This window comes from Centruroides sculpturatus, unplaced genomic scaffold (genome assembly GCF_000671375.1).
Source record: "Centruroides sculpturatus isolate CEXI.00-Female unplaced genomic scaffold, Cexi_2.0 scaffold1017, whole genome shotgun sequence".
Lineage (NCBI taxonomy): Eukaryota > Metazoa > Arthropoda > Arachnida > Scorpiones > Buthidae > Centruroides > Centruroides sculpturatus.
The window spans coordinates 256,531-266,969 of NW_019385285.1; the positions used below are offsets into that span (position 1 = coordinate 256,531).

General features: G+C 31.0%; 1 protein-coding gene across 1 annotated transcript; it reads left to right on the forward strand.

The window, feature by feature from the left end:
* The first annotated feature begins 100 nt into the window (after window positions 1–100).
* On the forward strand, window positions 101–9,783 carry LOC111637191 (AP-3 complex subunit sigma-2-like). The gene is made up of 6 exons (XM_023382617.1): window positions 101–375; window positions 708–799; window positions 4,586–4,697; window positions 8,242–8,313; window positions 8,399–8,506; window positions 9,343–9,783. The coding sequence occupies exons 1-6, from the start codon at window positions 265–267 to the stop codon at window positions 9,460–9,462; spliced, it is 615 nt and encodes a 204-aa protein (XP_023238385.1). The 5' UTR covers window positions 101–264; the 3' UTR covers window positions 9,463–9,783.
* The last annotated feature ends 656 nt before the right edge of the window (window positions 9,784–10,439 follow it).

Below are 10,439 nucleotides of genomic sequence, written 5' to 3' on the forward strand. Positions count from 1 at the left end.
TCAAAGGCCAAAGTAGATAAAAGTAATAGGCAGCTGTTCTGCCTTATCATAAACAAATAGCGAAATTCATCTACGAATTATCTGCTTACGATGAGATAGAACGGCTGCTTATTTTTTTTATCTATTTTGATCTAATTACTACAAACGAGACTCGTTTCCACAGATGTTTTTTATTTTCTTTTAATTACGAGATAAAATATGGCAACCTAAAAAAAAATTACGAGTCTAATTTTGGCTCGTAAAATGCGTCAACATAAATAATAAATGCCGTATTCGTCCGTCGTCACGATCGAACGGCCGAGACGGTTTCCTCTATCGGATATAACTAATGGATTAATAATTAGAATAATCAATAGTCGCCGACATTTCAAAATGGTAACGTCACGTTTACTAGGTTGAAAGTGTCATTAAATTTTTATTATATAAAATCTTTTTCTGGATGGAGCATTACATCACTTTAATTTTTTTTTATTATGGCATTTATTATAGATTTTATTAGTTTTTTAATATTTTTACGGAAAAACCAAAAAAATGTGCAGCCTTATAAAAAAAATTGTTAAATTTTTTTTATAAGGCTGCACATTTTTTTCTTTTTTTGTGCTTTTACAAATTATAATCCTCTATTTTTTAATTTCATTTAATTCGAAGTGATTTTATTTTATAAAATGGAATTACGATCTGACTAAATTTTATATGAATTTTTACAGCCAGAAGATATGCAACAACAGATTCTTAGAGAGACTTTTCAGTTAGTGTCAAAGCGAGATGATAACGTGTGTAATTTTTTGGAAGGAGGAAGGTGAGCTGAATAATTTTTCAATGCTTAGTATAATCATACAAGTTGCACAGTAAAGTCCTTACATGCCTATAAAACTGATGAAAGCAGATGGCTACAATTATGAACATACATATACAATAATATGATAACATGCTATGAGATGATATCACTTACGTCACCCCTAGTAAAATTTGGAAGTTTGTGTTTCTATCTCAGAACAATACAGGGCATGAAAAAGTTGTAGAGCCTACTGAATGTAGTAGAAAAGGACACACTACATATGCAGATAGTACGATGAAATGCTAATTTATTGGTATTTGATTCCCGTTAATGCTAAGTTGCTAATTTCATCACAAAGTGTAGGAAGTGAAACTGCACATAAGATGTAGATGTGGCAAATTATTCTGGTGAGCAACTGAAAACTGTGTCCCGGATACAAAGGCATATTTTTATTCTGTCTCTGTCCCTGTTTCACAATTTGCCGTTTTGTGATGCGATTAGTGACATAGCATTTACGAGAATTGAATATTGACAAATTGCGATTTTGCACTTTCTATTCATGCAATTCGCATATGCAGGATGTTATTTTTTTTTACTGAATTGGTCATGTACACTTTGTAATCGACTTTTCTCTCTATCATGCATAATTTTCAAAATGGGAGCAGTAACTTCTGACTTTTACCACTGGGGTACCACAAGTGGTCTCTTCCCAGATCAAGTAGTCACTTTACTATAACTATAGGTGATATTTGTAACTATAGCTATTTTCATTCATCAGTTACTTTGGGTGTATAAGGACTACCTGTATAAAATTGTATTATATATCTTACACAAAAGATTATACAAGGCAGAAATAATTGTTTAAGGTTGAAGGTATTTGCTATTTAAACACATTAGTAATTGTATTAAATTAAACGTTATAAGACATAAAACACTAAGAGGTATTTGTAATGAGGAGCTCCTCTCAGTTTTAGTAAAGCTTAATCATACAAAAATCATGAATTGTGAACAGACATATTTAGTTAATGACAAAAACAGAAATGAGGGTAAATGTTCGTGATTAGCCAAACATACCCAAATGCTTGCCATTTTCACTCAGAATCTGTCTGTCCATTTACATCAAAGTAGACAAATATTTGTCCCGTATGCATACAAAATAACCATCGAGAAATTCGATAATTATCATGTACATTTGAGCTTGTTATGAGAGAGACAGTTTGGCAAATAGTACATATATGGACAAATTATTTGTCATTTGACAAATAAGACACAATTAGCTCAGCCTTTAGACTTTCCTATATTAAATAATGTACATTATTTAACACATTCCGGTGTTTTGTGGTGTAGTTTAACTTTTCTATATTGTCAATGAAAAATGAATGTGTCATTAGAAATATTCTATAAGAAGTAAATGCAAAGAAATTAATGTAGAAAAAAAGCAAAAGTTGCCTTTTCATATTAACATTGAGTTATTAAACAGAAGATTCGATTTATTCAAAGCTATTTTAAACAGACTGAAATTATAATGAGTAGAGAGGATAGATTACTTCCTATTCAAATCTCCAATAAACTGTCGCATAAAGAATTTTAATTATATTGTAAATGATAATTCATTAAATATATTGTCAATTGAAAGTAAACCTTATAAACTGAAGTTATTTGAGCATGTTTTTATAAACAATCGACTGTTTTAATGAACTTTAACCAAGACCAAATATTAATTATTTGCAATAATTTTATATAATCAAAAACCATGTTTATTGAAATATTTAATAAATGTATTTATTTAATTACATTTACATTTGTTTAGTTTTTATACTATTGTCAAATGTTGATTGTAATGTGCGGCCACTTTTTTGAAGTTTATACATAAAGTGGGAAGCGTGTGTGTAAAATTAATGTTAAGTTACATAATAATTCAATTTATTATAAATATTTGCACTCATTTTAATTGAAATTAATCTGTATGTTGGTGAAGAGAGGGTTCAAAATGAAAGTCAAAATACATCTGTGAACAAAAATTAATAAAGATTTGAAGTTTCAAATTTGTATGTCTTTTGTAGTGAGCAATTTGGAATAATTGGAAGCAATCCTTTATAGAATACCTTTGTATCCTATTTACAATCTCTCTACATTCATACTGTATTCTCTATGTAATAGAAAGTATTCTATACTGTCTTCTGTATCCTCTTTATCTTCTATTATCTTCTCTCTACTCATCATATTAACTTCATCCAAATCCCAGCAAGTAATTCAAAGACGGGACTTCAGATCATTTCAAAGATTAAATTCCAATTAAAATAAATGTTTGTTGTGTGTACTATTAAAAACACAAAATTGAATGATTAAATTCCAAGTTTATAAAGTTATGCTTATCTATCTACTTATCTTAAAGTTACTTCTGCTTATCTGGAAAACATTTTATTCATTTTCTGAGCTTCAAATAACAATATTAATAGCATTATTTATTTTATTTTATTAGTTTAAATTATATAAAACCACATGCCAGCAAATTCGTTAAGTAAATACACTTGCCTCGACTCATGTTGTTGCCATTTTATCGTCAAAAATTGATGGTTAAAGTAATGATTTTGCGAAAAGAAAATGTTTTACTGTATTTTAATCAAAAATATTAATTATTACAGAGAAAAATTTAATGAAAATGATACAGAAATTTCTAGTACAATATGCAACAGAAAAATAATGCTTTCTAGGACAATATTTGAAATCAATTCCATGCTGACGTTGGGAGAAAATTATACACTTACTGTAATGAATTGAGCTGATTAATATGAATTATCTTGTTAATTAGCTTTCTGCAGTTGTCCTGCACGAGTTGATGGCCGGATGTCCGAGCAGCAAATACGGCAACCTGCCACTCTGGAGGGACTGGAGGTCTAATCCAGACTGATTAAAAAACAATGAGGATATTTTGGGGGATGGTCATCTGGATATGTTAGATGTTATCTCTCGCCCCATTGCAGGCCCAGCCCAGCCCATAATGGACTTGCTAAATCTCTAGATTATATCGTAGAAACATTAGAAGAGTAATACATGTGCATTTTAATAATGCCATCTAGTGTTGGTAAGCTTAACTGTTTTGTGGGAAATATTACATTTACAATAAGTGCTCTTCTTAGAGCACTTGTTTTTCAACTGTTCTCAATCTTTCTGAATTTAAAACTATTAAAATAGCTTTACCATTCAAAAGAATTATCTAATGAACTTTTTACTGTAGTAAATGTCATTCTACATTATTTAATACAGATCTGTTTTTTCTTTTTTTTTAAATTAGATTCTAGTTTAAATACCTGCACATTGAACTAATATTGCAATCACACTGCAATGACTCTTGTAGAAAATATTAAATCAATTGTCGTTGGATCAAGTATTGAAGTCAGAAGTGTGTGTTTGTATAAATCCAACTCGATTGTGTGATTGGTAATGTAGTTCGGGTACGGTTATATTTAATTGTTCGAGTGCCACAGAATACTGTGAACATTTATTCGTTCCACCATGACAAGTGATTTGTATTAATCATGTTTTGAGCATTTTTGGCTGTTCTAAATTTTCTAAAATACAGATCGTTAATTAATTTGATTTTACTGGAGTTGGAGTGGGACAGTTCGGCCAGAATCATGAATTTATAGACAGGCCCAACTGTATCAGATGTAATCATCACCCGCTGCATAAACTTGACACGTTGTTTTGTATTAATTAATTGTATAAATGTTTACTTAAATTTAATTCATTTTTAAGAAACTTGCCATTTTATTAAGTTATTAATGTGATATTTTATTCATTTAGCCTGATAGGTGGATCCGACTACAAACTGATCTATAGACATTATGCAACTCTGTATTTTGTATTCTGTGTGGATTCGTCCGAAAGCGAACTCGGAATATTAGATTTGATTCAGGTAAACTCTCGCATTTCTTCACTGTTATGTAATAATCTGTTTTCTAAATCAAATTAATGTTATTCTTTGATAACATTTTTATAAATTTTAACAGCTAAAAATTAGAATTTTATGCTTTATCTTGAAAGATTTATATTAGTTTTTAATATTTATCAAAATTTTATGAATGTTTCGATGGTTTATTTTCAAACGGTAGTTATTTAAATATCTTCTGTAAAGTCAACTTTGTTTTTACAAAAATAAAATCAAATGTTGTTTATATTGAATTAAATCAAAACATAAAGATGTGTTTATGTGCCAGTCTACCACTCTGGAAGACTCAGGTACTGTTGAAAAACGCCAGGAATTCCTGAGTGTGGTTCGTTCCGGATATGTTGTGTTCCCCTCCATTGCAGACGTAGTCGAATTCACGACAGGTATCGAAAAAATCGTGGTGCCCATTGACAAATTGGCCAAAAAAAATTCAAATATATATACATAAAATGTGAATAAACAAATCCAAACATAATTTAATCCATTAAATTATATTTAAAAACTGTTTTATAATAATGTGCTTAAACAATTCATTTTAAAACAGTTTTTAGTAGATTATTTTATCAAAAATTATAATTTTGATAAGCTAATCTATCGAGACACATCCACAGTTATTGTACATCTTTTATGTTATAATTATAGAAAATTTTATCAGTAAATGTATATAATTATCTGCTATTTTTAAGATCAATACAAAAACTGCCACAACTTTGAGCTTTTTGGCCCATCTTTGATTAACGAAAGGATTTTGGTGTCCCGATGGTGGGATGATGGAAGGCTCAAAAGTACCAGGACTTTAGTAGAATTTTCATTTTCTGTTCAAAATGGCAGAAAACTGTGTATGCTAAAGGAGTTAGGGAAATAAATTTGTTTGAAATATACTAAAAATTTATATAAATTTAAATGTGTAGTTGCTACTACTAGTTGATCTTAATTTAAAATAACACCTATGACATTCAAATTTTTAAGTTTACAGTATTAAATTTACTTTAAACTTTATTACAGAGTGTTCTCAATATGATTCCTAACATCTATTTTATAATTCTTCATACAATTATGACACAGACTAGGAAACAAAACTGTAGAATACTGTGTTTAAATACTACAGATTATTACAGTTAAATCTTATCAGTAAATCTTGATAAAATTTAATCCAAATCATATTTTGATCAAAGTGAAAATTTCTAAAAACTCTTCACAAATTCTAGTGCTTATGGACAGATCTACCTGCAACATCTAGAGTAGTGCCTCGAGGACAATAGTTATAACTTGCTATCCCTTGTGTACAGTGTATGTCACAAACCCTTTTTCCTATAATAGTATACTTGCTTACTGGAGAATAAAATCAATAAAAATAAAAACTATTCAACTATCCAGCAAAATTCTTTAATAACTTAAAACGTTTTCAAACGCATTAAGCATTCATCTTCAGTTAATTCTATAATTCGAAATGTGAAAATTCGAAAAATTACGCAACGGGAATTCCAAATAACGGTTATGTAAAAAAAAATAAAAAATAAAAATGTAACGTGTTACAAACGAAAGTGCTATATATAAATTTTCGTGTGCTTAATAAACAATAATAATAATAATAATAACAAATAAATAAATAAATAAAATATCTATCATCGATCATCCTAAACCTGATTGAGCCTTTTATATAGATCTATGCTAATTCGTCGCAAAAAGATTTCCAAGCGGACGAAAGCCCGTCGGCATCTCTATAGTTGATACATTGCGCGCTCTTCTGTGTCTTGTGGTTTTTATGGTTTTTATTTTTATTGACCTTTTTTTTTATTGAGTAAATTTGTTTTATTATTTCTCTATGTTGTACAGTGGTACCTCAGGTTACGAACGCCCCAGCATACGAAATTTTCAGGATACGACATGAAATTCGAACATATTTTTGCTCCACGATACGAACAAAAACTCACCATACGACGTTACATTAGTTTGCATTTTTCATTTGTTTTTCTTACTACAGTTATTTTTTTTAATGTATTACTTGGCTTTAATTTGAGTATGTTTTTTGCATTGGAACGAATTATTTGGTTTTACATGTAATCGTATGGGAAAAGATGATCCACCTTACGACATTTTCATGATACGATCTCAGTTTCGGAACGGATTAATTTCGTATCCTGAGGTACCACTGTATTTTCATTTCTACCATATCACGTTTTATCTTCAGCTTTTTCCATACAGTATAACAATAATGCATTATACTAAGGCACTTTTATTTAATGGAAATGTTACTTTTGTTTCTGGTGCTTTTGAGGCTATCCTATGACCCTTCCGCTTTAATAAGCTCTAATCTTGAGGAATAGCGCTTTTAACAAGGGGTGAACAAGGTACTTTTTCCTAGGTGCAGAACTTTTAGATTATTTCTGGGGTATAAAATTCCTTTTTAAATAATTTTTTGGCATAAAATAAATACTTGCAGCAAGAATGGAAACCTACCAATAATAAATTTAAATGTACTGTATAAAAATGTATTTTTACATTACAAATACCAAATCTAAATCTAAATGTTTATATATCAATGAACACTGTAGGACAATTCTCTTATGTAACTCCTTAAGCTGTATCTAAAGTTAGAGTAAATATATGCAAAAAAAATGGAATGACTTTAAGCTTTTATTATTTAAAAGCATAAATTTTTTACAGGGTAGAAGAATGTATTGCAAAAAGTCAAAGTATGGGCACTGGAGAGATTGAAGACATGAATGTGCTAATGTAAATTCCGACAGGATCTAAAACATGGGAAAAGATAAAATTATAATACAAATAGTAGATGAGCCGGGCATTGCTCGGGCAAAAACTAACAGCAAAGTTTAATATTATTAGATTATTTCGTACTTTTAATTCATCTACTATATTATATTACAGTATTTCATTTATATTTACAAAGGTGATCTTAGGTAAGAGTTTTATCACACTGAGTGCCCAATCTAACACAGTTTAAAGAATTTTTAAAATGTGTTAGATTGGGCACTCGGTGTGATAAACCCTTACCTAAGATAGCTTTTATACTTATATAGCTGATCTTATCCATTTTCACTGGGTGCAAGAATTATGTTTCCCCTCTTACAATACTAATTTTCAGATGGGTTAAAAAAATATGTTAGATTTCCTGCAAAAATGCATAAAACTACATCTAAAACAGTGCAGTAGAAGCCAAGTTCTTCAGGGTAATCCTTAACCCTCTCCTCCCACACCGGAGGTGGGGGGAATTTTGATAAATCCCTTCTTGGTGTTCTCATGATATACCCGAACTGTGTACCAAATTTCAACTTTCAACTTCTAACCATTTGGGCTCTGTGCTTATTATTATTATCGTCAACCCAACTCGCTTATATTATAAGATAAATGTATGTGTATGATTTAGTAAGTGACATTTTTTTTTGGATGTTTTTGAATATCCACGAAGTGTTTAATTAATATTTTTGATCAGTTTTAATGGAAAGTCGTTCCAAGCAGATTTACAAAATTCTACTCGTATATTTTCCAGGTTTTTGTCGAAACTTTAGACAAATGTTTTGAAAACGTTTGCGAACTTGACCTTATATTTCACGTGGATAAAGTAAGTAATTAAAGTTAAAATTTTGCACATTTTTGATGGAATGTGTACTTACGTTACTTATAACAAGACATTATTTATATTCTAGGTCCATTTTATTTTGAACGAATTAGTGATGGGTGGTATGGTCCTGGAAACAAACATGACCGAAATTGTCACTCGAATTGACGAGCAAAACAAAATAGAGAAACAAGAGGTGAGAACTTTAAATGCTAATTCTTAGTTATAAGAGTAATTTTCTTTTACAAATTTATTTTTAAAAATTGAAGCTAAACATCAGAAATGAATTGATAATGGCCTATATAATAAATAAAATTATCTTGAATATTTTTAAGCTTAACAGTTTGCTTTTTACTTTTCTGCTTTGATGGCCCTAAGAGGGTCTTTTGTACCCATTGCAAGTTTGGCAGAACCATAACTGTGGTGTTTGAGTAGTGAGAGTTACTGGCTCAAAATATTCTGGCCAGATCACTCATGTTCTGAGATGTCATATACCTTGGACTCAAACTTGGTCTTCGAAATGGCATACGTGACACTTTACATCAGTTTATAGTCTGATGATGGCATGGAGTTCGAAGGTCGCTAGCCGTCACCATAGATTATGAGAATATCATCCACTTAAAGTCGATTTCTAGATTGTAACTAATTTGATTTGGCATTGGCATTGAATGGCAAAGTCAAACATCATTCAGCTTAAGAGGTGCACTGGTAGACTGGAAGTGTAGCCAATTTGCTGAATTTGTTATTCAGCAGAGTGGAGGACAGCAAATGTAACAGAACTCCATAAATTCTGCCATTGCAGCACCATGCTTCCATTGCACCGTAACCACCCGTTAATCGTTTAGGTATCCCGTTGGCTTAATCGGTTATCATCAGAAATGTAATACATTTTTATCACAAGCTTCGTTAGTACTGTTCTGTTGTCAATTAAAATAAAAATAGTACAGATAGATAGCTTGTTGTAGAGTTAATCTAATATATCAACATCTCTGAAATGTATGAGTGCCATTAAATCTGGGTTTGTTCTTATAGGCCGGAATATCCGCCGCACCCGCTAGAGCAGTGTCGGCCGTGAAAAACATGAATCTTCCGCAACAGATAAAAGACATAAAATTACCAGATCTTCCATCCATTGGCGGTCTAAAATTTTAATACTATCGACCGGTTCGAAACGACGACTTTGTGAGAGCGAGTCAAATCCGTTTCGGCGACATTTATTAATTTATTTCACCCTCCGACCGCAGTCCGAATTCTTGTGATAATTTGATTACGAAACTCTGTCTAAAAATGCATTGATATTTCAGTTTCTTTTTATTTCTAAATGAAAAATGTTTAGATGGAGGCATTGTTACAATTCTGTGTTTGTACGCGAAAGACAACCACAAACGATGTACAAAATATTCATAAGGTCTCGTAATTGTTTGTGATGTTGCAATTTTACATATTGTAAATAAAGGTATTTACTAAAAATTATGTTTGTTGTTTCTACTTCATTACTTCCAACTCTAATCTGTGAATCAGTATTGTAAGTGTGTCATTACTCTGGAAGCCTTCGTGTCACATTTGATACTTGCACTCGTATATTGGGTTGGAACGCTCGGATACATTAGCGTACACCATGCCGATAAATTAGGAGGAGGATGTGAGGAACAGGAGAGACAATTTGTGTTATTTTTGGGAGGTTTCAGAGTCCAACAATCAATTCCGAGCTCTGTTTATGGGTCAACAGTGGCTGCCGAGAACTTTGTTTACACGGGGGTGGACAGGAATTACCTGTATTCGGCAGGGTGATGGTGCAGCGGTTCTAAATTTAATGTCTCCTATAGGAGTAATGACACACTTTTGACTCTTAAGTTAAAAATGTGTGTTTTGTCCACCTATCATTCTCAATGATAATGTCAGGGCATTTTCAAAACAATTCATCCGTTGTAATTTGTTAAATGTGTCTGGATAATCTTCCTACATCATTATCTTTTATAATTGGTTGGTATATAAAAGATTGAATATTTATTCCAATTGTTTTATTTAATTAATTTCTCTGTTTTAAATGCATATGATTGCCAATTAGTGGCAGCCTACCATTAGGAGACCTGGGACCAAAGTCAGTCGAGCAACTTCTGGAATTTTTC

What these genes read in the sequence shown, in the direction of transcription:
- LOC111637191 (XM_023382617.1), top strand. Translation starts at nt 265, where the DNA reads ATGCCGTATTCGTCCGTCGTCACGATCGAACGGCCGAGACGGTTTCCT. An exon ending in GTCGCCGACATTTCAAAATG is followed by an intron (nt 376 to 707) that starts GTAACGTCACGT and finishes GAATTTTTACAG; the next exon opens with CCAGAAGATATGCAACAACA. An exon ending in TTATATTTCACGTGGATAAA is followed by an intron (nt 8,314 to 8,398) that starts GTAAGTAATTAA and finishes TTTATATTCTAG; the next exon opens with GTCCATTTTATTTTGAACGA.